Source organism: Choloepus didactylus, chromosome 8, assembly GCF_015220235.1.
Source record: "Choloepus didactylus isolate mChoDid1 chromosome 8, mChoDid1.pri, whole genome shotgun sequence".
Lineage (NCBI taxonomy): Eukaryota > Metazoa > Chordata > Mammalia > Pilosa > Megalonychidae > Choloepus > Choloepus didactylus.
The window spans coordinates 15,595,301-15,621,424 of NC_051314.1; the positions used below are offsets into that span (position 1 = coordinate 15,595,301).

General features: G+C 53.9%; 2 protein-coding genes and 1 long non-coding RNA gene across 9 annotated transcripts in view; 1 reads left to right on the plus strand and 2 right to left on the minus strand.

The window, feature by feature from the left end:
- Positions 1 to 309: 309 nt before the first annotated feature.
- Positions 310 to 11,413, minus strand: MAFF (MAF bZIP transcription factor F). Its single transcript, XM_037847920.1, has 3 exons — positions 11,190 to 11,413; positions 2,584 to 2,645; positions 310 to 2,053 (listed from the first exon to the last, which is right to left on the minus strand). Exons 2-3 carry the CDS (start codon positions 2,617 to 2,619, stop codon positions 1,601 to 1,603), a joined length of 489 nt encoding a protein of 162 aa, XP_037703848.1. The 5' UTR covers positions 2,620 to 2,645; positions 11,190 to 11,413; the 3' UTR covers positions 310 to 1,600.
- A 2,846-nt stretch (positions 11,414 to 14,259) lies between these two features.
- On the minus strand, positions 14,260 to 15,671 carry LOC119542059. The gene is made up of 3 exons (XR_005218414.1): positions 15,618 to 15,671; positions 14,643 to 14,798; positions 14,260 to 14,388 (listed from the first exon to the last, which is right to left on the minus strand). It is a non-coding gene; the product is annotated as an uncharacterized LOC119542059 (long non-coding RNA).
- A 7,934-nt stretch (positions 15,672 to 23,605) lies between these two features.
- The window catches only part of PLA2G6 (phospholipase A2 group VI), an 88,980-nt gene continuing 86,461 nt past the window's right edge, over positions 23,606 to 26,124 (plus strand). For 2 of the 7 annotated variants that reach the window (XM_037846551.1, XM_037846552.1), the window contains exon 1: positions 25,194 to 25,273. Coding sequence is in view for 1 of the 7 variants with exons in the window: in XM_037846553.1 (XP_037702481.1) it covers positions 23,749 to 23,801 (53 nt within the window). In the remaining 6 variants the exon portion in view is untranslated. Of the gene's footprint in view, positions 23,802 to 25,193; positions 25,274 to 26,124 lie in introns of those variants that run through there. The other 5 variants (XM_037846549.1, XM_037846555.1, XM_037846553.1 and 2 more) reach the window with 4 other exon arrangements.

Sequence of the window (26,124 nt, forward strand, 5' to 3'; positions counted from 1 at the left end):
AACCCTGAATTTCACTGTCCAGGTGGCTTGACCTTCCCCAGGGAGGGCCCCTGGCTCCAGGCATCTAGATTGAAGGTCAGAGGTTTCAGCACCTCCCTTCCACGTTTCCATCCCCACTCCCTCCACCCGCCCCACGTGTGCAAGACCTAATGCCTGGGACTTAGCTTCTTCATCTGCAAAAGGGGGCTACTCCCCCCACCCATCAGAGGGTCCTGACCGGGGTTGAAAACAAAACCCCACCTTTGGCCCTACATTCAGAGACCCGCCCCCTGCCCCAGCCCCCAGCACAGCCCAGGACAGACACTTCTCTTTGTGGAAAAAGAACTTGACTTTATTATTCAGAAAGTCTACAAAATACAGAAGGCAGATAAATCACTCGCTGTAAGTCGGTAAATAAATAAATTCTGGGGACCAGACAAATTTTTTAGGAACACATTTTGGTTGTCTGATTTTCCCTAAATATAAGATAAAATGTGATGTATCTGCAGATATAATATACATAAAATACAGCTCAGGGCCACACACCATTTTCCCAGGGGAGAGGACTCTGGGCTGGGGAGAATAACTTAATTTTGTGCAATAAATAAACTGTGGAGAGGGGCAGTTGTACGCTGTGTTGGCAGAGGGCTCAGGCCAGGCTTCCCAGGTCAACGTCAGAGGCTCTGCTCTCAGGCAACAGGACTGCAGAGTCTGTCATCTCGTCCCCTCCCCACCACAGTGGATTCCTCCATGGTCCCCCTCTTGGCTGGCCAGCCTCCCGGCCTCGTGTCCACTCCAAGGCACCCAGGGCTGAGCAGGCCAGTTCCGTCCCTCCCTTCCCTCCACCTCCTCTCTCCCTTTACTTCTGTTCCCCCATCGCAAAGACAGCCTTCTCCCAGGCCTGGGAGGCCCTCCACCACCTTTTTCAGTCCCTGTCCACTGTCCCCTAAACATCACAGCTAGAATTTTGGGGCAGCTTTTGGTTAGCAGCTCAATTGTTAAGTGACACGTGGCCTTGGAGGCAGTCACACCGCTGGAGGTCTCCGCTTCCCCATCCGTCAACTGGGCTTCACTAGGCCATTTCTAACGACTCGCCTAGCTTGGGAAGGCCGGGTACCCCCAGCCAAAGCAGATACGGGGAGCAGCTCTGCAGCATAGTTTTCTAGCCCGGTAGTCCCCTCAGGCCAAACCTAGTCCTAAATCCTGAGAGGGTCGGGGAGAACATTGGCACCATCTGAACAAACATTTGTTTACAAAATAAGGGGTGCCCCTCTTCTCCCCCTACCTCTTCCCTGAGCCGGCTCTGCACCGCACTCCTCCCAATCTAGGAAGGCTGAACTTTCAGCATATGGACCCACCCTCGTATCCCTCCATCCTACCGAGGCTGCCCCGGAACTCCCCCAATCCGCCAGGGCCGTTCGATCCCAGTGCTGCGGGCCGCACGAGGAAGCCGGGGCCGGGGACCGGGCAGAGGGAGAGAGAGGGAGAACACGTGGTCACCGCAGGGGCTGGTGGCTGCGGGGAAATGGGTTCCGGGGGCGGAGTCCGTGCCTAGGCACTTTGGAAAGGGAGCAGGGTCGGGGGCGTGGCCTGGGGATGGGGCGTGGCCCGGGGGCGCGCACTAGGAGGTGGCGGCGGGGCCCGGAGACTGGCCAGGGTCCGCGTCCGAGGCGGGGCCCGGGGCGGACTTGATGATGGTGATGACGCTGGCGGGCGCCACGAGCGCGGCGGGCCCGCGGGCGGCGGCCACGGAGCGCGCGAAGCCCTGCAGCGCCTCGCATTTGCTGCGCAGCGCGTCGAGCTCCAGGCGCATGGCGGCGTTCTCCCGCGCCAGCTTGTCCACCTCGCGCTCCAGCTCCGACTTCTGCTTCTGCAGCTCCTCCTTCTGGCACACGCGCTTCACGCGGCAGCTGGCCGCGTAGCCGCGGTTCTTGAGCGTGCGGCGCCGCTGCTTGAGCCGCGTCACCTCCTCGGCCGAGAGCCCGCGCAAGTGCCGGTTCAGCTCGCGCACCGACAGCCCCATCAGTGCCTCGTCTGACAGTGGCGACGTGGTCTTGCTCTGCTCGCGCTTGATCTGTGGGGAGCACGTTGGATGCATGGGGAAACTGAGGCCCAGGGTGGCAGCCCCGCCTGCGCGCTCTGGGAACGACTCCCCTTCCCTCCCCAGGGCTCCCCCTTCACCGTCTGCAGCACTGAGGTGGTGGCTGGACTTGTTCCAAGACCCTGAAGGGGAGCTGGAGACGGGAACGTGGACACCAGGCCAAACTAGGATCTGAGCACAATTAGGGGTAACCTCCAGGGAGGCCACCCCTGGGCCTGGCCCGAATTCTGATCCGTGCCCCGCCTGGCCTCAGCCAGAGAACCCCAGCCGGGAAAGCCCCTTTGAGGTCCTGCAGCCGGATGGGCGTTGTCTCAAAGGGGAAGCAGGCCCAGAGAGGGAGGTGACCAACCCTGGGGGCACACAGCTTTTCTAGCCCGGGGCGCTTCCCGTGGTGTCATGAACACCTGATGCCTGCTGAGCACCCCTGGGGATTCCAGGAACTCAGGCGAAAGTTGGGGTGGGGAGGGAGGGTGGGCTGGGGACAACAGGGGCTGCCGCCTCACCTTCAGGGCTTTGCTGGGTAAGGGATCCACAGACATGTTTGTAGAAGGCACACTTCTGAGACCTAGGGGAGAGAGAGCAAGGTCACCTTTTTTTTCCCACTTAGAATAAAATCCATACTCGCCACCTTGGCCTCAGAACTCCTGTAACACCACCTTTCTCAGTCCCAGCAGTCCAGCCACGGAGGCCTCCTTGAACAGCTCGCTCCGGCCTCAGGGCCTTTGCACTTGCGTTTTCTTGACTGTTTCCTTCCCTCCGATCTCCCCATAGCAACTCCTCATCTCCCCATAGCAAATCCTCATCATTTAGGTCTCTGCCCAATGGCCACCTCCTCAGAGAGGCGTTCCCTGACCCCCTGGCTAAAATGCCCTCTGTGTTACATCACGTCACCCGGTTTATTAACCCTCATAACGCTCACCTTTCTGCGGTTTATCTTATGTTACGTTACTTGTTTATGGTCTGTCTCTCTCTCCCACACCTCCTCCACCAAAATGTAAGCTGTGTATCCACATGCCGAAATCACTGCCTGGCTTTCCACATGGGGTCCAGGCATGTGTATGTGTGTGTGTGTGTGTGTGTGTGTGTGTGTGTGTGTGTGTGTATTTTAACTTTTCACTCAAGTCTAACCTACATAGAGAAGAGTGCACACATCATCGATGTACTGGTCAAAGTCCAACCAGCAGCAAATCAAGAAAGGAGAGCCCTCCCTGCACCGCCCCTCACCAAGCCCCCTTCACCCGTACCTGTTTCTGGCCAGGCTCCCTGCACCTGGGGGCTGCCCAGCATTATAGGCACTGCCCCAGGGAAAGTCATAACCTAGCCTAAGCCGTTGGCCCCAATGCCTCCCCGCAGGCCAGAAAGCCTCCATGTTCATTTAACACATACGAACTGAGCATCTACTATTTGTCAGAAATGTGCTTGGCTCTGGGGAGACAGGTGGATAAAAACTCATAGAGGGTACATTCTGGGCTGGAGGGCAGGGGACCTTCTCCCCAAGCCCCCTTTAAAGCAGCCATCCCCTCTGTCCTCTGCTGATGTGATTTTCTCGCATTCAGTGGTCACCTTGGTTTCCTTATGTGATAATTCTCATGAGGAGGGGACACTGATAAGGGACAGAGGAGAAGAGGGAAGGAAGATGCTTTGTGAGCTGAGCTACCCATCTAAATTATCCTCCGCAACACCCAGTTTGAGAGAGAGCAGGGCCACAAGCCTGGCCCAGGCCCTGGTCCTCCAGTCATCTGAGGGGCTGACTTCACAGGCACCGCCCTGACATGCCAGCAGCTTTTGGGGTCTCAAGAAGACACTGTGGTGAAAAAGAAGCCCGTGGGCTTTGGTGTTAAACAGGCTGGGGCCTGTTGGCATCACCCCACTCATTAGCTGTGGGAGATCGAATAACCGCTCTGTGCCTCAGTTTCCCCATGGGTGGCACGGGATGGCTGCATGTGAAGTCAGATTACCTCACTCCTCCCTCAGAACCCTCTTATGGCTCCAAGCTCTCTTAGAGTAAAAGCCAAAGTCATCCCAATGGCCGACAAGGCACCCCATTTTCTGCCCCCAATACTCCCATCTCCACCTTCATCTCCTGCTACCTTCCTCTCTCCCTTAGTTGGCTCCAGCCACGCCGACCTCGTCCTGTTCCTCAGATTCACCCATCTCACCCTCCTCAGGGCCTTCTCATTGGCTGTTCCCTCTGCCTGGCATTCCCTTCCCCTGGATTTCCACAAAGTGTGCTACCTCACCTCCTCCAGAGCTCTCCTCAAATCTCTTGTTCTCATGCAACTTAGAATTCCCAACCCCTGCTTCCCCCAGTTTCTGTCTCCCTTCCCTCCCCGGTTAGAATGTCAGCTCCACGAGGGCAGAGATGTTGTCTTGTGCACTGCCACGAGCCCAGTGTGAAGAGCAGTGCTTGGCACGTAGTAGAGGCTCGAGAAAGAGTTGCTGGATTCACAGTGTGACTCAGGCCGAGGTGGGGACAGTCCAGGGTTTCTCAGAAACCCCACAGTCCCTCCTGGCCCACACAGCCATGGCGCCTGTCACCCCAGAGGAAAGCAAACAGTGGGCCCAGAAAGGGAAGTGGGCACTTCAACAGATCCCCAGACAGTGGCCCTTGGGCTTGGAGGGTCTTCAGAGCCATCAAGGCTCCTGGCTGGGTAGCTGGGGGAAACTGAGGCCCAGAGAGCCCCAGACCAGCCCTGCCTGCCCCAGAGACCCAGGCAGGCTCTAGACTCCCTGTACGGACTCCTGCTGGGGATGGGGTCATAAGGCCTGATTTATGGGGTGGACCCCGAGCTGCAGCCCCCATTCCTCAGCATGTGGGCTCTGCCTGGGCTCTGGCCTCAATTTCCCTGCCTAGTGCTCCAGTCGCTAGAGGGCCTGGCCCTGGCTGCCCCCACCTTGGAGCCCCTATGGCCCCATTCGATCTGGACAAATCATATGAAACCTGCTGACCACCCTGCCCGTTCTCAGATGCTACCTGCAGACCCTCACCTCACCCCCACCAGCCCACCCTTTAATACAGGCCCCTAAATGCTCACCTTCCCTGACACACAGACACCTGGGGAGATCCCAGCACGCCTTCCTGCTGGGTTGCCTGAGTCCTCAGCTAATCCCCCACACGGTACCTGGAGGATCTTTCTGCCACGTGAAGCTCACCATGACTGAGAGCTTCTGTGGCTCCTTCTGTCCCAGGGGAGCGTTAGACCCAGCTCAATTGCACCCCTGCCCTGCATGTCCAGCCCCAGGCTCACCTCCAACCACTCCAAGCCCTAGCCTGCACTTCAGCCACATGGAATTTCTTTCAGTTCCCCTCACCCCAGGCTTTCTTGCCATTGGGTCGCCTTAGACTCTGTGACACTTCTCCCACCCCCTCCTCTTTGTCTGGCAGACTCCTACTCATCCCTCCGTGGAGACACCTCTTCCGGGAAGCCCTCCCTGACCCCTAGGACTTGTCAGGCACCTCTTTGCCTCTGTTGTAATGGTTTGTTTCCTTGCGGTCTTCCCACCAGACAGGGAGCTCTGTGGGCAGGGACCAGGCTAAGTCCACTCCGGCTGCTTGAGGCTGCCCAGCACAGAACTTGGCAGGGAGTAGGCACTGGTGAGGGGTGGATGGGTGGAGTCCCTGACACTGTTACCCAACTTGTCAGTGTCTGAACCGAGTTTCAAGCCCAGGCCTAGCTGAATACAGTCTGAGAGAAAAACCTCCTGGCCCTTGTCTCTAACTCTCTCTCCTTTCCATCTGCCCCCCTGGACACCAGGAGCATGAGAGGGGAGCAGGGTTCCATCCACACGACACGTGGCCCTCTGGTGGATAAGAAGCCGCTGGGGTGTGGGAAACGGGGAATGGTGCACTGGATTGAGAGACAAGCCCGGTTTGAGTCCAGTCTCTGTTCCCTACAGGCTGCGTGACCTTGGGCAAGCCCCTCTACCTCTCTGGGCTTCCACCTTCCCATCTGTAGGATGGGAACAATACCTGTCTCATAGGTGTCGGGAGAGGGAAAGGGGTCCAAAGATAATGGGTGTGGAAGTGGTTTAAACCGCAGAGGACAGCAGGCACCTGAGAATTGCTAAGTTGACCAAAGGAGGGGGGCACCAAGCCCGCGGCCAGCTCTGATTCAGCAGCTCCTGGCTGGCTGGGCTGCGCTGGGAACTGCCAGAAAGGCCCTTACGGACCATCTGGACCCCCCTCCACATTTCACCCAAGGGGAGGCAAAGATCCAGAGAGGGATAACTCTTGCCTGAAGTCACTGAGCAGGTGAGCAGCTGCCCCCCTAAACTCCACTGGAATTTGGAACACCTGTAAAGCTCCCAGATGGCATCCGATTGGGTCCATCTCACACTGTCATCTCCTTGCTCCTCCTGGCAACCCCAGAGGTAATGTCAGAGGGGTCAGTAGAGTAGCCCAGGGTCACACAGCGAGGCAGAGGTGGGACCCTGGACCGAGGCCACACTGCACCCCGTGCCTCCTTCCAGCATGGCCCTGGCAAGTCCCCACCCTGTGAAGGAGAGGCTGGATGTGCCCATCTTCAAAGCCGTCCCAGCTCTGATGTGCCAGGATCTGTGCTGGGCCTGCTAGGAAGATGCAAGTATCCAGATATCCCTTTGCCAGCTTTTGGGGAGCCAGGATGTTGGGTGACATGCTGGCAGTCTGGGTCCCGCAGAGAGCCCTGATGGGAGAGGGGAAGCCTCTCCCTACAAAGGAAACTGAGACTCTCTAGGGTACTGGGTGCTGTGGCTGAAACAGCACCTGAGAGGCACAACAAGTCATTTTTCCTCTGTGGGCCCTGGGTAAGTGAGGATGATCCTAATAGCTCTCACCTCAACGTGGATCAGGTAAAACAGGTGAATATGCTTGGAGAACTGAAAAGCGCCAGGCACCTGGGAGCTGTTAGTGCCTAAAACCCCAGAGGCTCAGAGGAGATCAAGAATATCAATAGTTGGCTTCCCTCACCATGATCCCTTCCTCCAGTCCCAAGGCAGACAGCACTCATCAGTCACAGCACTTCCCCTGCTGAGGTTACACACAGCCTCTGAATCCTTCTCAACACAGCACTGTTCTCCACGGAGCTTAGACGCAGACTCAACACGGTCTTCCCGAGCAGCCCCAGGAGGTGGAAACTGCCGGCCATCCCCTATTCTAGATAATGGCTGCAGATCCCTGGGCTCGGCTGTCTGCGATTCTAAGCACTTCCCGGCCGCTTTCTGGCTGCAGGGAAGCTTTGAACCTTTCCCTCCCTCCTCTCCCCCCGCCCTCTCAGGCTCTATAGCCTCAGCCCCTTTGACCGCATCCTGGACGTCAGCTGAGGCACCCATGTTTGCCCAGGAATGTCCTGGCTCAGCAAAGTCAGGCAATCACAGAGGGAAAATCCCAAGAAGGAGAAAGTTTCCGACAACCTCAGGCTTTCAGCTTCCAACCCCGGCCTAGGGGCCGCTGGGCTGAAGACAAGCAGCCTGGGTCCTCCGCCAGGCAGGGCCGCCTCCTTCTGCCAGTCTGGCTGACCCGGGGCCTGGCTGGACCTGAAAGGCAGGCGGGCGGCAACCGATCCAACCCCCTAGTTCTGCAAATGAGGTGACCGCACAGCTGTCTGATGGCGGTGGTGGGCTGGGGCCCAGGGCTCCGGACCCCCAGCTCAGGGCATTTTCTTCGATGCCAGCCACTCTCTCTCTCTCTCACACACACACACCACCCCTCACCCCCACCCCTGTTCTCTTCCTCACTGAGAGGCCAGCAGAATGGACCTCCAGGGTCTGCAGGTTCTAACTTTTTTTTTTTTTTTTTGGAGGCAGGGAGAGCGCGTTTACCCCTGGGGAGACTGACAGCTGCCTTACCCAGCCAGCAGCCACAAGCTCTCATACCCCCTCCCTGGCCCCACCCCCACCCCCAGTCCCATCCAGAGACATCCTGCAGACGGCCCACCCACTGGCATGGGCTCCCCTCTGGCTGCCGAGCCATTTTGCTTGCTTTGTGAGGACAGAGGGAAAAAATGTGTTTTCCTGGGCCTTGGCAGCCAGCACTGGTGGAGCCTCCTCCCTCCTGGAAGGGAGCAAGGCTGGGAGAACCCAGCACCACGGGGAAGCAGAGGATTGGGGTTCCAGCCCTGGTTCTGCTGCCCACTCACACTGGTCATGTGCCACTCCCTTTCTCTGGGCCTCAGTTTCCCAACATGCCAAACTGAGCCTAAGATGCCTTCCAGCACTGACAATCTCAGAATTTAGGGGGTCAGATTCAGGCCCCAAATGGAGCTCCAGGACCACCAGCATAGTGGAGACCCTGGAGGAAGAGAAGGGAAATCCGTGACGGCTTCCTGGAGGTGGGGACATGAGAACAGAAACACAGAGACCATCAGCTTTGACCATCCCCCTCTTTTCCCCCTGCCCCGCCAGGGCCCTTTTCCTCTTTCAGCTAGACTCTGACCAGCCTCCCCCTTACTGGTCTCCCAGCCTCTAGTCTGGAACGGTCAGGGGGATCATTACAGGCATAAGCCTACAAATCTGTGTTTGGCCCATTTCAAACCCTGCTGCGCTGGCTTCCCCTCAGCCCTCCTGCACCTGCGTTCTCTCTCCACTCTCCCTCAGGGTCCTCGCACTAACTACAAATGAATGAGCAGACAGTAACTGCTAACATATTTAGAATCCATGCTTGCCAAAGGGACAAACCGGGAGTATTTCTGTGTGCCAATGTTCAAGGGAGGGAGGGTGTCACCTGAGTCCTGAAGGCTCTGCTTTCTTTGGGGCAGGGGGTGCTCCTTCAAGAATCCTACAGCCCACGCCTGGGCTTTCTACTTTACTGGGACTCCCAGGCTTTTTTCTCTAAGTGTCATGGAGCAATTCCAGATTATGGATCCAGCGCTCATTCATTCACTCCTTCACTCAGCAAACATCCTGGAAGCACTTACTGTCTGGCGGGCCCAGAGGCCCAAAGACGAGATACAGCCCCTGCCCTCAAGGGCTTTGCAGATGGTCATCATTCAATCGGATAGTTCAGCTCCCTGGTCACCAACCTGGGGAAGCCTTTGATTGCTCTGGCTAAGGCAGAGCTCTATCATATACTTTCAAAACATAGCGACCTCCTCCGTGGTTTTGCATTTAGTTAGGTGGCTCTTTGTTTAACTTTGTCTCCCTTACTTGACAGGGAGCTCCCAGGGGCAGGCTCTGGGTCTGGTTTATTCACTCTTATTACCCGAGCATCTTACCCATGACAGAGACTCCGTGCCCATGTACCACGAAGTGTCTGGACCAAGAGAACACAGGAGCTGGGGGAATCCACAATGATCCGGGGTCCTAGGGGAGGCCCAGGAATGATTTAATGGGAAGTTAAAGCTTTCAATGCTGATTTTCCATCTGTGACTGTGTTAACCAGCCATTTCCCCTCCTCGCTGACCCCCAGCTCTCCTAGGGGCTGTTTCCTGCCTGTCTTTGAGCAGGGACCTGCCTGGTTCCTCTGCTCCTGGCCACAACCCCTCGGACACAGACCCAGCATACTCCTGGACACCTCCCGGCTCCCGGCCTGGGGCTCTTGGCTCTGCTGTCTCCTCTACAGTCCCCCTAGAAAATAGTCTGTGTGTAGAGGCTGCCCCAACTTCCCCCTTTCTACCCCCTCTTTCTGCAGCCTGGATGTGCCTAGTTCCCCTACAGATGGGGACGTGGGGGCTTCCAGGTGATAGCAGAGCTCGCCAGGGCTTGCAGATTCAAAGAGGAAAGATGATCTGGTTCCTCAGGCAGCAAGTTCAGGTGCCCCTGCCCCCCAGGATTCTGTGGTCCTGGGGTGGAGGACAGCAGGAGAGGACCAAGGACACCCAAGTCCCTAGCCCGGAGCCCATCCTCAGCTATTGGCATGAGCAGGTGCTTTTGCAGGGCTGAAGGGGGAGGGGGTGGCTAGGTCCGGGGACCCCACCCCTCACCCATTAACCCTTTTAGCACCAAGACTGCTCATCCCGCTGTCTGTTGACCCTACCTGGCACAGGTCCACTAACTAGCAACTAGCTGTTAGGACCCAGCTGTCAATGGGTCTGGTATGTCCCACTAGAACTACCCATGAGTTGAAACCTTCTGGAGGGCGGGAGCTAGCTTGGTGCCATCCTCTGGTCTCCTCCTCTGGCCCAGCAAGTACAGCCCCCAACTCAGATGTGCCACCCAGGAGTCTGCCAGAAGCCCCCACAGAGGGAAAGCCTGGGACTCCCCTCTACCCACTCCTCACTTTGGCGATGAGTTTTCTGGCTCTTCCTGTTTCACCTGACACTGATGGATGGGCAGACCCAGGGAGGACCGAGTCCAGAGGGTCCATCCTTTCCAGGGAGCCCGAAAACCCGGGGACCAGGACCCAGGCTCCACTCCACGTTGTTGCCAGATCCACCGGGATGCTGAGCCGGGTGGGGTCTTTGCTACCTCGCCCCACCCACACCAGCTCTGGGCGTGGAACAGACGCCACGGTCACACGGCAGCGGTGCAGGGAAACTCCGGGGAAAGCAGGGGCCCGGACGCCGCTGGCTTTTGATAAGGGGGCGGCCGGAGCAAGAATTCCCAGACCCATGTCACCGCAGATCGGGCCGCTTCCTTCGCCCGGTCTCTATTCCGTGTTTACTCATTTGGACACTCCAGGACACACCCTCCGAGGTACACAGCGCCGGTAGACACACACACACGCGCGCGCGCACACACACACACACACACACACACACACACACACACACACCAAGGTACACCCGCGCGCGCGCGCACCGGGCAGGAGACCCAGGACGCTCGCCAGAGAACACACGCACGCCGCCCTTGGACGTAAACAAACCGCGCACGCACTCCCGCGGGCACCGGTCCAGGGACTGTTCTCCCGGAGTCACGTCCGTGCACACACTGCCCCCGCCCCCGTCCCCGCCCGGGCGGACACCGACGCTCGCCCTACTGCGCGTCCCCCGCCTCCCCGGCTGCGCCGCAATCCGGTCTCGATCCCCCCGACCCCTGCCCTGCCCCCCACCTGCCCGCCGTCGGGGAGATGGATCCAGGGACCACCGCAGAGCGAGCCCCGGGCGCCCCGCCCCAGTCGCGATCCCGGGGCGCGGAGACCTTTCCGGCTCCGGCTCCCGCGCGCCGGTGCCCGCCTCGGGCCCGCGTCGCTCACCCGACTCGCGGCCCGCTTCGCCTGGCGCCCTTGGTCGCGCGGGTCCCGCTGCTGTCCTGCTGCTGTCTGGCCCGCGCCCTGGTCCTTCTCCCCTCCGGTCCCGACCGCGGGTTGCTCGGAGCCCGGAGCCCGGGAGCGCGGCGCGGAGTTTTGTTGTCGGGTGGGCGGCGCGGGGGGCCGGGGCTGCGCGAAGTTGTAAGGCGAGCTTCCCGGAATTACTCACTCACAGGATTCCTTTCATTCATAAAAACCCAGTCATGCGGTGACGTCACCGCCCCGGGCCGCCCCCCCCCCCCGCCCCGTCCCGGAGCGGCCGCCCCGCCCCCTGAGCCCCCGCCTCCTGGGAGGCTCAACCCCCTTTCAGGCGCGCGCTGCCCACGGTCACGTGACACCGCGACGGCCGCGCGGGTGGAGTTGTCATTTGCCTCTTTTCACAGTCGACGGGCAGGGGCCGCTTCTCCTTTCGACCTACACTCTCTGCCTCGGTGAGCTCATCCAGTCCCGTGGTTTTCAATGTCGCCTATGCGCCCATGACCCAGATTTGTATTTCCAGAGCGAGCAGCTTCTCCGGGGTCCAGGCTCTCATCCGGTTGCCCACTCCGCGCCTCCACGGAGGGGTCAGGGGGGCCTGTGACCCGACACGGCCCAAATCCCTACCTCAGCCCTCACCCCCACCCCACCCCAGTCTCTCCCAGCGCAGTTAGTTGTCCTGAGATCTGTTTCACACACTCCCACCCTTGGCTTAACACCTGCCCTGGCTTCCCTTTGCATCAAGAATATAAACCATACTGCCCTGGCCCACGGGGCTCTGAGCCGTCTGTCTGTCCAGCCTCGCCCACTGCTCTTCAGCACGCTCCCCGTCTCTCCGTCCTGCCACAGGACCTTGCACTCTGTTTCCTCTTCTGTTCGTCTGCCAGGCTGTCATCAGCTTAGATGTCACCTCCTTCAAGAGTTCTTGCCTCACCACCCGGGCTAAAGAAGCCCCACCTCTAAATTTGTTTTATATATTACCTTATGATCTCTGCAGGATATCGTCATGTTTATGTATCTGCTTACCATTCATTGCTGTCTTCCCAGACCAGCATATTTCACGAGGGCAGGCACCTTGTCTAGCTCATTCAGTACTGCATGTCCAGTGCCTGGAGCAGTGCTCCGCACACAGTAGGCCCTCAATAAATATACATTGAAGGAATGAATTAGTGGGGAGGCTCTGAGAGGTAAAGTGAGTTTTCCAAATTCACCTAGCCAGAGTGTGCAAGATCTGGAATTTGAATCCAGGTCTGACTGATTGCTGGTCCAGACTTTTGAGGCTATGCCCCAGCTGGGGACTAGCATAAATGTGAGGATGTGTTCATGTCTGCCCAAAAGAAGTGGCTTTGGGAGCAAATGGGGGAGAGCTGCAGTTCATTCCGCTTTTCCTTTGCTCCTGCTGTTCCCATGGCGCAAAGCACCACTTCTCCAAGAGCTGCCTCTCCCAGGAAGCCCACCTCCAGCACATACCTGATTTTACCGCACAGAGCCTATGACCTCCACAACTAGGAGGCCCTTATGCGAAGCACCGGCCAAGCTCCCCCTTCCCTCCCGGTAGTGTGATTTGATTTCAGGGCCCTTGTTACACTTTCCTGCCTCTGGGCCTTGGTGCAGCTGGGACTGTGACCTCAATCCCTTACTTCCCAAAGGCCTTGGGAAAATTGGTTCCCTTGCTTCCCCAATGTTGAGAAAGCTTTGTTTAGCAGGCAAAACAATTTCCCCTTGTCGTATATTTGCATATGTAAAAGAGGGATAAGAAAGTTCTCAGTTTTAGAAAGTGCACAATTTTGATGGCCTGTCTTCTCTTCCCCGATTTTCTCTGAGCTGCTCGAGAGCTGAGGCCACGTGGGACACGTGGTAAGTGCTCAGCTAGTGAGTGAGTCCCCAGTGGACCTATAAACCCCCTGGACAGTGCACCGCTGAGACCGTTTGCTCCTGTCCCGTGGGGGTCACCCCCTCCGCAGGCACATACAGGGGCTGCTTCCCACAGATGGGGATACTTTTCTGGTCAAGGGTCGAGGGACGGGGGCTTGAAGGGGCTCCCACTAGCCAAGTTTGGGACAAATCGAGCATCAAAATAATAATGGAAAGAATGGATTATAACCCCTGGTCCATACTGAAAAGCCAGCCAGCAAGCAGGGAAAGCGCCTCCTTAGAGTAGACGGAACGATGGAATTAGAAAACGGCCGTTAGTAATAATGGACTTCAGAAAGAATCATCAATGGATACTAAAATTTGCATCAGAGAATTTGATGAGAAACAAGAGCTTTACATAGTTTCAAGGTATTTCCCCACAAAACAATTAATTACAAAGGGGGAAATAGTAACCCTGCAGTGGAGAAACCCACCAGATGCCGGCTTCACTAAGCGATCAGAGTTCCTATCAGTAATGGGACAAATGAACACATCTTCCTCCTGCAATGATGCACTGAAAAGAGCACAGTGTCACTCAGGTCTGGGTTCTCTCTGCCAACAGTGCACACTGTGACTCTGACCATGAGGACCCATCAGACAAACCCAAATGGTTTCTACGAAATAACTGTCCTGTACTCTAAAAAAACACAAGATCATGAAACAGAAAGACACACCTGAGGCACTGTTCCAGACTGAAGGAGTCTGAAGAGACTCGACAGCTGAATGCTGTGTGATCAAGGATTTCCCTTTTCTAGAAAGGAAATTATTAGCACAGCTAGTGAAATCTGAATAAGGTCTGCAGATTAGATAATAGCATTCTATGAAGCTTAATTTCCTGATTTTGATAATTATCCTGTGGTTATGTAAGGGAATGTCCTTGATTTTAGGAAACACACACTGAAGTATTTAGAGGTAAAGGGACATCATGTCTGTAATTTACTCTCAAATGGTTCAGGAAAAAAATGTATGTATATATGTAGGTAGAGAGGTGGGGGGATTGTAAAGCAAGTGTGATATATTAACATTTGGGGAATCTGGGTGAAGAGCATACAAGAATTCTTTATTATTCTTGTAATATTTCTTTCAATCTGAAATTATATCATAATTAAAAATTTTTTTTAAAGTAGGGGCTGTCAAATCAGCTTGTGGGTTCAAATCCCAGTCCCGACTGAGTAGCTTAACCGGTTCCTGCCTGGTCCTCTCCTCTGTAAACTGGGCTTCCAAATAGCGCCTGCTTCACGGGTTGTGTAAGTGCCTACACAATCAAAGATCAATAAATATTGGGTTAGAGGTGAGTCCTGCAGAGTCCCCTGGAACACTCCCTCTGAGAAACCTGCTTCTTCCCCAGGTGAGTGCCACAAAGTCAGTGATGACTTGCCCTGCTGAGCGACCCCACCTCGCACCAGTAAGGAGGGGCCTTGCTGCCAGTTTCTGGGTGCAGCAGAACTCTGACTGGCCTGGCTCTTCTCCCATTCCCCTGCTCAGGGGCCCAAACCCCAAACCATGTACCTGTGGATCCCTGGCTCCCAGTGGGTGCCTGGCCCTGGGGAGGTGCTCAGTGCTGGTATGGGGCTGGAGCTGAGCGCAGGTTCTGCACGATCAGATCCACACTGCTGGCTAACCCCAGTGTGGGGCACCCCTCTCTCCCAGCCTCAGTTTCCCCACCTGCAGAGTGAGAGCGTGAGATTAGGCCTGTGGTTTCCAAACACTCTCAAGCTATGGTAACCTTTCTTCAAATGAAAGTCGACCCCACAGCCTGTCCCACCCTGTAAAGCAGCCAGAAGCTGCACTGCTGCAGAGGGGAGGCAGCCAGGGCTGGCTGGAAGATTTCTGAGTTGGATGTTCTCGAAGACCCTTCCTGCCCTGACATCTGATTTCCAGACGGCCATGAGCTCCTGTTCCTGGGACCCTCGGGCCCTCCCTGGCTGCCCGCAGCAAAGCAGCCCCTCCATCGGCTGGGCCTGGTCAGGTCTCCCATCTCCCGAGGATCCCTCTGCTGGGTGGTAGTGACATCAAAGGGACCCCTTTCAGCACCTGCAGATGCTGTATCCTGTTCTGAGATACAAACCCGTCACCTGACTCTCATTAGTTCATTACTATTATTACTGTAACAATTTTTACTGTTTATGGGTTTCTTCCTTTGTGCCAGGCACGGAGCTAAATGCCTAAAACCTGTTAACATGGTGCGTATTTTCCCAGCTCTTATCCCACCACCAAAGCAACCACCTCACCCCACCCCCATTTCTTGTACTTCATCACGTTTCAATCCAGTGCCTTTATAACCTTGACTTTTCCTTCTCACAATAGCCCTCCCTGTGGGGGTGGGGAGGGCACACACAACCCGTCCCGTTTTAAAGCTGAGGAAATGGACCAATTCACCCGTCTGCCAACCGCCCGGGGAACGCCTCCTGGCTGTCAGGCGTGGCGCTTTTGTGTACCCGGCCGCCCGTAATCCTCTCCACCACCTTAGGAATTAGATATTACCATCGTCATTGTGCAGGTGAGGAAATCGAGACTTGGGGAGGTGAGGAAACTTGCCCAACATCTCACAGCTCGTCGCCGGCAGAGGAGGACTGGGACTCGGCTCCGTCTGGTTCCAAGGGCCGTGCTCTCGCCGCTGCACCTACCAGGAATGGCCCATGGGGCCTCGCTGGGGAGAGATGGGCCACCCCTCATGGGCCGCCTGACAGTCTGGCTTGCCGTGGCAGCCCCAGCTGGCATCTTCACGGTATATATGAAGGGCCTACTGTGTGCCCCGCCTATGCGCTGTGGGGACTTGAGGGAGGAGCAGGCATTGTCACCGCCCCGAGAGCGCCTGATGCAACCAGCAGGGTCAGCCTGCCAGGAAAGCTGGGCTGCCCCTCCCCTCCTCTTCCCCGTCCTTTCCTTTGCTAAGGCAGCCCAGGAGGGGCTGGCAGAGGGTGTCTGCAAATGCAGGGGTCCTGGGTCTGGGCCAGAGCTGTGCCTGTCCAGTGGGGAGAGAAGTGGAGGTTGGAACAAATCTGGACAACTGTGACTTCTGTTTTAGTGTTTCTGAGAGACTTCCATTGTGCCTAAAACCTGTTAGCTGATGGAATTCTACGAGGTGAGTAGCTTTCACCCCCATTTTACAGATGAGGAAACTGAGGCCCAGAGAAGTGAAGCGATTCACGGAGGGCCCCCCCTGGGAGTAAGTGGCAGAGTCGGGATTTGAACCCTGGGTTGCTCAATCCAGAACCCAAACTCTCAGCCATGCAGCCATTCTGTCCTCTTCCCACTTTGCCAGGCTCCACAAATCTGAAGGGTGGGGGGAAGACAGAGAAGACACATCCACGTCCCCTCACTCACTTTATCCTTTTTTTTCCCCTAATGTTTAGGCTTCAGAATGTACCAAATATGATCATTTAAGGAGTACAGATATTATCTATGCAGATATAGAAAATGTAGATATACTCATTATAGACAATTTGGAGAATGCCAAAATGTAAAAAGAAGAGAAAGACTCATCCAAAGTTCTGCCACTCAAAGGCACACATTGTTCATATTTTGGTGTATTTTTTCCCAGTCTTTTCTCCCTGTGGTGGAGGGAATTATGCACCCCAGTTTAGACATGTTTTTAATTGTAATCTGCTTTCCTCTGGGTCTGAACCCATTGTAAATAGGTTCTGGAAGGTGTTATTTTTTGTTTAAGTTTGACCAGACTGAAGGAGGTTGGATCTTAATCTGGTTTCCTGGAGGCCTTGATAAGCCGAAGAAACTGAGACATAGTGAGAGGAAGCCATGGAGGGGAGCCGGAAGCTGGAAGTCAGTGGAACCAGGAAGAGAAAGGAGAGGACATCACCATTATGGTAGGAAAGCCAAAAAACCCAAGGACTGCTGGCCAGCCAGAAGGCTGCTGACCCCAGAGGGAAGCAAGACTTTTAGCCTCTGAAACTGTGAGCCAACAAAATTCCTGTTGTTAAGCCAACCCATTGGTTGATATTTGTCTTATCATCCTGGCAAATGAGACCCCTCCATCATGATTAGGGGTGTTGTTAAGGGATGTAAACACACTAAATATATGCTTTTACATCTTGATTTTTGGCACCCAGCATTATATCCTAATTACTCACCCACCCAACCCCTTTGTGATCTCATTTCTAGTAGGGATGGGCTTTAGTTTTCTATTTATTATAAATCATTTGGGGATAAGTGGTTTTGTACATAAAACTTTCCCACATATATGAATTCCTTAGTGTGGAATTTTCCTTAGAAATGGAATAACAGGGTCAAAGACAATGAACATTTTTAGAGCTGATGATTCAGAAGCTATTTCCACTCTCACCAGCCATGCGTGAATATGTGCCTTTCACTGCCTCTTCACCAGCACTGGGTATTCTCATTTTTTAAAAACACTGCTAATTTCCTAGGCAAATGATGTTATCTTATTTAAATTTATACTTCCCTGAACACAGATGAGCTTGAATACATTCCCATATGTTTGTTAACCAGTTGGGTTCCTTCTTTTGTGTGTTATCTGTTCATGTATTTTGTCTATTTTAAAGAACGCATTTTTATGTTTGCAAACTGATATTTTAGGGCCCTGAAGCTTAGTACTGCACATATTCCAATTCTTCTCTCCCTCCCCCATCTATTCTTCCCTCTAAAAATCCCGCCCCCTCTGACAGCTTTCAATATAGTTAGAAATTTGCCCTCTCTGGTCTGAGTCCTTTCTGTGCCCTGGAGCTGTAAACCCATAAACCTGGGGCACCACTGTTTTACGTGCTCCACTCCTACCCTCAGCTGCCCTGGGCTGCTTGGGAGAAACGCCCAATCCTTCTTTGGGTCCCTAATCAACTTTCCTCCCTTTCCAATCACAGCTCTATTCGCCGCCTCCTCCACCACCCTCATCCTCCCCGCCCCACCACCAGGGTCCAGGTGGCAAACAGGGGCCCTCAACTCCCGGTCCCTGTCCTTTGTCTCTCCTTCTGCCCCAAGTCCACCCACCCCACCAGCTTTGGTCTCTCCTCTCCTCCCTGGACTTTCACCCCCAAATCTTGGTCCTCAACCTCAGCACTGACATTTCCCCAAGTGTCCCCCATCTCTAAAGACCACCCCAACCCAGCCCCGTCTTTCAGTCTACCATGCCCCAGCCCTCACCTTTGCTTTTCCTTCTCTTTTACACCCAGATTCAAAGTCAGCTCCACTCATTGCCTGAGTCCTCCCTGATCACTCGCTTCCTTGCAGCCAGGGCCCTGCCTCACAACAACTCTGAGGGACTCTCGCCTAGGACCCAGCTAGATTCAGGGTCCAATTTCAGTCCTAATCTTGCCTTTTGCTCTCTCCCCTCCTTTTGGAAACTGTTTTCCATTTGGCTTCTAAGGCATGGATTTCCCTCTTACCTTTTTAATCTCCATCTCTCATTTCTCTAGTGCTGCCCAGAGCTTTGACCTTTGCCCTCTTCTCCCTGGAGAATCTTATTCCCCTGAAGATTTCAGGTGCCACCTGATGCCGATGACTCCTGAATCTTTGTCTCACACTCACCTCTCTCTCCTGTGGCCCACACCTGCTTTAGCAGCCTCATGGCAGACATGGGTTCCCACCTGCCTTTTTCCCTGCATGTCCAACTCAACACAGTCACACCTGAACTCAACATCTCCCTCCCAACCTGCACCTCCCATCATTTCTCCAATAGGCTGGTGACACCGCCTTCCACTCAGTCACTCTGGAGAGAAACTGGGCGATCACCCTGTCCTCATCCCTTCCCCGCTCCCAGAGCTCACCAGTCACCAAGTCTTGCTGATTTCATCTTCTTAACATCTCTTCTCTCTCTCTTCTCTCTGCCATGGCCCCAGTTCAAGCCGTGGCATCTCTCTCTTAGACAATGGCCTCCTGTCTGGTCTCCCCGCCCATAGCACCTTCAACTCCAACCACCTTGCAGCAGAAAGGAGAGCTTTCTAAAATCTATATTTGACAAGACCACTCCATCCTTCCATGACTCCCCACTGCCTTTAGGACAAAGTCCAAACTCTTTTCATGGGCCTCCTGGATCTGGCCCCTGCATACTTCTGCCATCTTAGCTCTCACCACTCCCTCCTGGGCTCCAGCTCCTTTGAACTCTGTCCTTGCCATGCTCTTTCACACCTCTATGCTGTAGCCTCTTCCTAGAACTCTCTCCCCAGCTTTAGTGTGTCCTTCTATACCCAGCTCAGGTGTCGCTTCCTTCAGCCAGCTTTCCAAGTAAGCTCCAGGCTGAGTCAGGCTCCTGTCCATGTGTTCATCCTTTACACTACTCTTCTCCCTGAGTTGGTGCTCTCTGATTTCATGGATGTCTTGTCCTCTTAGACTACACAAGATCTTTGAGGACAAGGATTCAGTGTTTTCATTTTTGTGTCCCCAGTGCCTAGCTCAGGGTATGGCATACAGTGGGAGCACAATAAATATTTAGCAGATGAATGTATGAATTGTCTTTGTTCCAGGTTACTCTGTTCTGGGCTTAAGCAGGAGAGTCAGTTTGTAGCAGGCGAGGCAGGGAGGAAAAAGCTAGGGTTATGTTGCTAGAAGCTCCTTCAGCTTCCCAACAGTGGGGGCTGTGTTTATTTCACTGGCTGCCTATCACATCTTGCATCACCCCGGTGATAGGGCAACCAAACACCATTCTCAGGGGAGCCCTGAGATTCCCATTACTATTGCATCCCGGAACGATCCAAACTGTCCTGGGCTTCAGATGCCTCCCAGCTCTTGAGGCCCATGTTGGTCTCCCTAGCCCTGCGTCACCTCCTCGGGGGCTTAAAGGGCATCTGTATGGTGCTGTCTGCCCAGCATCCTCCCTTCTCCTGGTAACGTTGCCCATGCCCAGATATAGTGAGGGTCACCACAGCTGGTGGTCTCTGGGGTATACGCCTGACCCAAGCTGGGTCCATCATCGCTCCCAACTTGGCCAGCGCTGATTGGCCCAGGGTGGACACACAACACATTAGCCCAGTTAGAGTTCTTCCCAGGAGCTAAGGGGAAAAGGTCAGCCTGTCTCTGACGGTGAGAGCTGTGGGCGGTGAGGAGGCCACGTCCTCGCTTCTGGGTGGAACAAGCCACTGAAATAGAATGAGATGGATTTGCAGAAAGACAGAGGTCATGGAGGGCCTGGGTGGTGTTTGCCCTGAGGCCCCTCTAGCATCTGGCCCGTCACCTCTTCCTTGGATTCTGCAAGAGTCTCTGGTGACTTTCCAGTCATTGAGCCTATCTGACTAAGCGAATTTGTGTTGAGTTTCTGTCCCTTGCAACCAAGAGAGTCCCGGCTCATTCCGGTCTCTTTATTCATGGTCCCATACCTCCCTGTCTGTCTCTACTCACTTCCCTCTTCTAGGATCTTCCGAAAACATGATGGTATTGCCATATTAAGTTAAGTTACATACAGTTTAGAAACCTTTATGCTGAAGCTGAATGGGAATGTGATTTGTAGTTGATTAAGCATGGAGATTTCTGTCATCGCCAGCAAAATGGAACCTGTTGCCTTGTCAATCAACATAGAAGCCATTTGGGCAGCTCGTAAATATTCTGGTTCTTCTCTCCTCCTGGGCACACAGTAGGACTGCATTTCCCACCTCTCTGAAGTTAGGTACACCCACGCAGCTTGCTCTGGCCAATGAAATGTGAGCAGAAGAGTCCAATGCCACTCCTGAGTAGTAACTTTAAGGGACAGGGCCTGACTGAGCTGCCACAGTCATCGTGGACACCCATGGTGAGACAGAGCCTCCCTCAGCCTGGGTCCCTTGGGTGGTAAGCAGAGCCCCTGCCCCCACTGGACAGAAAGTCTGAACAAAGGTCAGAGAGATCGTGGGGTCATTTTCTACCGCGGCACCCCCTCACCCATCCTGCCTGATGCAGTCTGCAACGCAATCCACTGTGATTTCCTGATGCCTTCAGAAAAAAACATATTTGCCACATGCTGCAGTGCTTTTCCATGGTAGACAATTATCAGTATATTTGAGGCAAGTTTGTATTAAATTGTGAATTCTTTAAGGGCAGGAATGGAGACATCTTTGGGCTGCACACACAGTAGGCACTTCATCTGTTGACTGAAAAAACTGAAGTGAGGATGAGAGGCCCAAGATAAGGAAGAAAAGGATCCAGGCCGCTGAGAACCCCACATAAAAACCCCCTCCTGGGAGGCCAGGGTCTTCACGAACACCAGCACTTGCCCCACGTCTTTGCCGGAAGTACCCTCTGCCCAGACTCTCCAAGCTCTCGCCGCCCTTCCTTGTGAGGCTTCCCTGGCTCCCCGGCCCCGAGAACCAGCCTCTTCCCAGGCCATAGTCCTGTGAGCCCCTGAACTGGGCTGGAGGGACCCCCAGCTGGGAGGAGTCCTGCTGTTTCTGGCCAGGGCTGGGTTTTTTCCCTCAGGGTGGGAGCATATGTAGCTGCTGCTTCACAGCTCAAGGTCACCTGCGCTCATTTCCTTCCTGAGGAGGGCACAAGCCCCAAAGGCCTCCTCATCAAGTCGGAAGCCACCAAGCCACATAATTAGCGTAATCGTACACAGCTGCCCTGTGGTGTCTGCGGCCTGCGGCCACCTCTCCCATGAATTTTTCCACGTCACTCCCCTGCTCATAACCCTTCTGCAGGACAAGGTTTGCATCCTCAGCCTGGCACTCGAGACCCTTCCCGATTACCCTCTGGGCTCACAAACCAGGGCCCAGCAATGCTCAACCCCTAGCAGCCCCCCCCCCAAGCAATCCACACAAACTCAGGAAGTTGGTCTTTGCCTGTGTGGTTCCTTCTACCTGGAATGCTCTTCCTTTGCTTGTCTAGCTGGCAAACTCCTATCCAACCTTTGAAACCCAGCTTAAGAACGGGCAAACTTTTTTCTGTAAGGGACCAGACTTGACGGGCCATATGATTCTGTCACGATTACTCAACTTTGCCATTGTAGAAAGCATAGACATGCATAAGCGAATGGCGTGGCCGCGTTCCAGTAAAACTTTGTTTACAAAAACAGATGGCGGGTGAGATTTGGCCTCTGGGCAGCAGTGTGCCCACCCCTGCTCCAGAGTTATTTCTTCACAGAGCTTCCCATAGGACAGAGTTAAGCAATGACTCCTGGACCCTAATGCTTTATCACGACACAATCCTGGGTTGTGATGCTTCTATTGCTGGGATGATTAAATGGGATGGTCATACCATCATTTCTTACCTGGATTTCTGCAATAGCCTCCGTCTTGCCCTTACAGTCTATTTAGATGTGATCTGTTCAAATGTAAGTCTGATTAGGTCACTCCTCTGCTCAAAATCCTTCTGTGGATCCCCGTCTCCCCCACAGTGAAAGCAAAAGTCTTAAAATAGTCCTCAGTGTCCTACAGGTCCACTCCTCCAGTGTCCCTTTGATTTCCTTGCTTGCTATGCTCTCACTCGCACATTCTACCCAGGCATAATCTCCATGCTTTTTCTGAAACAAGCCCAGGAGGCTCCTGCCCCAGGACCTTTGCTCTGACTTTTTCCCTGCCTGGGATGCTCTTTCTCAGGGTATCTACCTGGCTTGCTTCCTCACTTCCATCAGGGCTTTATTTAAACGTCTCCCTTTTCAGTGAGTCCTTCCCTAGCCACTCTATTTAAAATTGCAACCCTCCCCTGTCTCTCTGACTGCTTTCACCCCATAGCATTTATCAGTATCTAACACACTATATTTTTTCCCATCTTTTTAATTATAAAAATGTTTAAATACTTGGAAAATGAGAGGACTAGTACAATGGCACCCACATACTCAACCCCAGATTCAACTCAGATTATTAACGTTTTTTAAAAGGAAGATGCTGACATGACACTGTACCCAAAGACTAGCAAAACACCCTTTGCTTTGCTTCTGTTTTGCATATTGTCTGTAAGCACCACGAAGGCAGGGATTTTTGTGTCTTTTGTTCACTGTGGTTTCCACAGCACGAACATCACCTGGCACGTAGCGGGGAACTCCTCTAGTTTTGAGAAGGAAAACGTTAAGACACAGGTCCTGATTCTGGTTCTGCCCCTCATTGATATTCAACTCGGGGGAACATTTCCCTTCAAAGAACTTCAGTTTTTTCATCTACAAAGTAGGGATGCTATCATTGCTTCTTTGGGTTTTTGAGGGGATCAAACGAGGTAAGAGGTGTGAAACTACACTGTTAACATGTTAGTTGTCAGTTTTAATTTTCCATCTAGCTCCTTAAAGAGTGGACTTGGCTAGTCTATACCTCTGGACTCTGGGCAGACACCTTGCTCTGTGTTGTTTGTAGTTGTCGCAGCACAGACCCTGAAGACAATACCTTCAACTTGAACTGCTGACATTCTCCAATGCTCAACCCACCAGAAACTCACTCCCGGGTGCTTACTTGCCTCTCCCTTTACATTGCTTGCTCATCCAGTGCTATATAATAACCCCCTACACTTCATCGTTCGCTTTATCCACTCACTCAACCATTTCCACCAGAAATACCTAGGGGAGGGGTCCTTAACTCCATCAGGTCCTGAGATTCTATTTAATCAATTTCTTCCGTGGACCCCTGTTTCCAGTAATTGATCCAGCCTCTCCTGGGCTTTTCTGCATTTCAGACTCAGCTGCCTGTCTGTGTTGCCCAACTTGCCTCCCAGAGCCACCTTGAACACGAGGATGAGTGAGGGCTGAAGAATGGGACTCATCCTGTTGAGCCTACATGTTTTCTCCGATCAGATTGCTGGATGGTGAGTGGAATGCCTGGCCTTTTGCAAGCTCCTTGATAACCATCGGCCTAACTTCACTTGTTTGGGGTGTGGAAGGCAAGATGTTTTCATTGGGAATTCCAGGTCTTCATCCCTTTCTCTCAGCTCCAAGCTGAAACCCTTGATCAAATTTCCAATATTAGTTTAAGGGAACAGTTTCCTCACCTATAAAATGCAGATGAAGGTAAGTACAACTCCCAGATGATGCATGTGTAACTAGTAAAGCTCTGTGCAAATGCTAAACTACTATGGTTGGGTTTGTTGACCTGTCTAGATTCTTAACTAGATCCTGCTTGGGCTGCGTTGTCTGCCCCCAGGTCTGGGCATTAATTATCTTTCCACAGACTGAGCAGAAAACACTTCTTTTCACAGGGATCATAACAGCAACTATATTCCCATGGGGACAGGGAACAGTCTGGAGAATTCTTCTAGACCTAGGATTAGGGAAAGAAAGGTGGCTTGATCCATGCTCTGTGGACTGGAAAGGGAAAATGACCTGCTCAGTCAGAGACAGATCTGTGACTAAAACAGTCTCCTGGCGTCTTTCCAGGGGACCCCATTGTCTGCAGTAAGGGGAACAACCACCATTTATTGGAATCCCAGTACCTGCAGGAACGTTGTCTAATTTACTGCTAGGCTTCACAAACACCTGGTGAGCTCTTATTGTGCCCACTTCTCAGCTGAGGGGTCTGAGGTTCAGAGAGTTCCAGTCATTTGCCCAATTTTCTACTAAAAGCTCTAAGTCACTGAGATGGGCTTGAGATAGGCCTGAGGTATGGATGCCAGATAAAATACAGAACACTGTTAAATTTGAATTTCCAATAAACAAGAATTTTTTTTTTAGCATAACTATACTTAGTATTTTTTACTTACACTAAAAAATGATCCGTTGCTTAGCTGGAATAATTCAAATTTAACCGAGAGTCCTGTATTTTTTATTTGCTAAATCTGGCAATCCTAGCTTGGGGATACCTGGCAAAATCAAAGCAGGCTCCTCCCTGCTATGCCCTGGGCTTTGTCAGTGTTATTTTTAATCTTAATGACCCGTCGTTAGCAGCAGGGTTCAGACTTGAGGCCTCCGACCGTTTTCGAAGGAAGGAGGGAGGAGAGAGGTGGGAGACTCCTGCCCCTCAAAAACATGTCTGCCGACGAGCCGTCACGCGGCCCTTCCGCCCAATTCTGACATGGCCGCGCCTCGCCGCCTCGCATTGGCTCCAGCCCAAAGCCCATCCTCCCTCGGCTCTGGGAACCCCTTCCATTGGGCAGTTATAGAAGATGGGGGCGCCTCGCCCCCCGCCTCTCCCGGGGCGCGGAGCTCGCGGCGTGAGGGTGTGGCCACTGCGGCGGCCTGGGGCACAGGCTTCGGTGATTGGTGGAGAGAGGGCGCGTGGTCGCGTCGTCACGTGGCCCGGGCGGATTTGTTTGCGGAAGTAGAAGGTGCTGAGTAAGCTGAGGTGAGTGACGGAGCGGGGGGCGGGGCCTGGGGGGGCCCTTCCCAAACCTCTCCCGCACCGTACACCCCGTCGTCTCCACCGGGACCCTCCTTGGGATTTCTTTCGTGTTCCCTGATTCTGAGGCATGTCCTCCATTGATCCCTGTGTGATCCCCGCGTGTTCCCAGCTTCCGCCCTTTGATCCCCCAGCGCCCCCAACTCCCGTCCCTTGACCGCTCTCTTATCAGCTCGTACTTGTGTCCCCCTCAGGGACCCAGCCTTGACTCTGGTTCCCTCCTCAGTACTCCAGTATCTCCCGTGTGTTCCCCGCTTCAGAATCACTAATTTCCTGAGTCAACCCCTTCAACGCCCCCTCCCCCAAATTCCTCCCTATTCCTTGCCTGTCAGTGCCTCCCAGCTTTCACTCTGGGTCCTACTGATTGTCCCCAGCTTCCTTCCTTTAGTGTGATCCGAATTTTCCTGCCTCAGTGTATTCTCACTTGCCTCGGTTCTCTGTGTTGTTCCATTTGTGTCTCCCAGCTTTCTTCACCGGTTCCCCATTTCTAACTCCCTGCTTCTCCTCTCCCATGTGAGCCCAGATTTCAACTGTAACATGTTCCCGGCCATGCTTCTTCCTTCCCCATGGCCTAGTCACCCGAAACTCCCAACCCCCCAGTCCTATGTCCATCTCTTACCCCCACAGAGGGCCTGAAAGCTGGTGACAGGGAGCATGTGACCCTGGTGACTATGGGACTGGGAGGGGCAGGCCTGTGGGTGTGGGACAAGGAGGCCACAGGGCTCAGGGATCTGTGCCCAGTTTTTTATGGGCTACCCATATGACTCCATAAAGTACCTTTTCTTCTATGCTTCTGT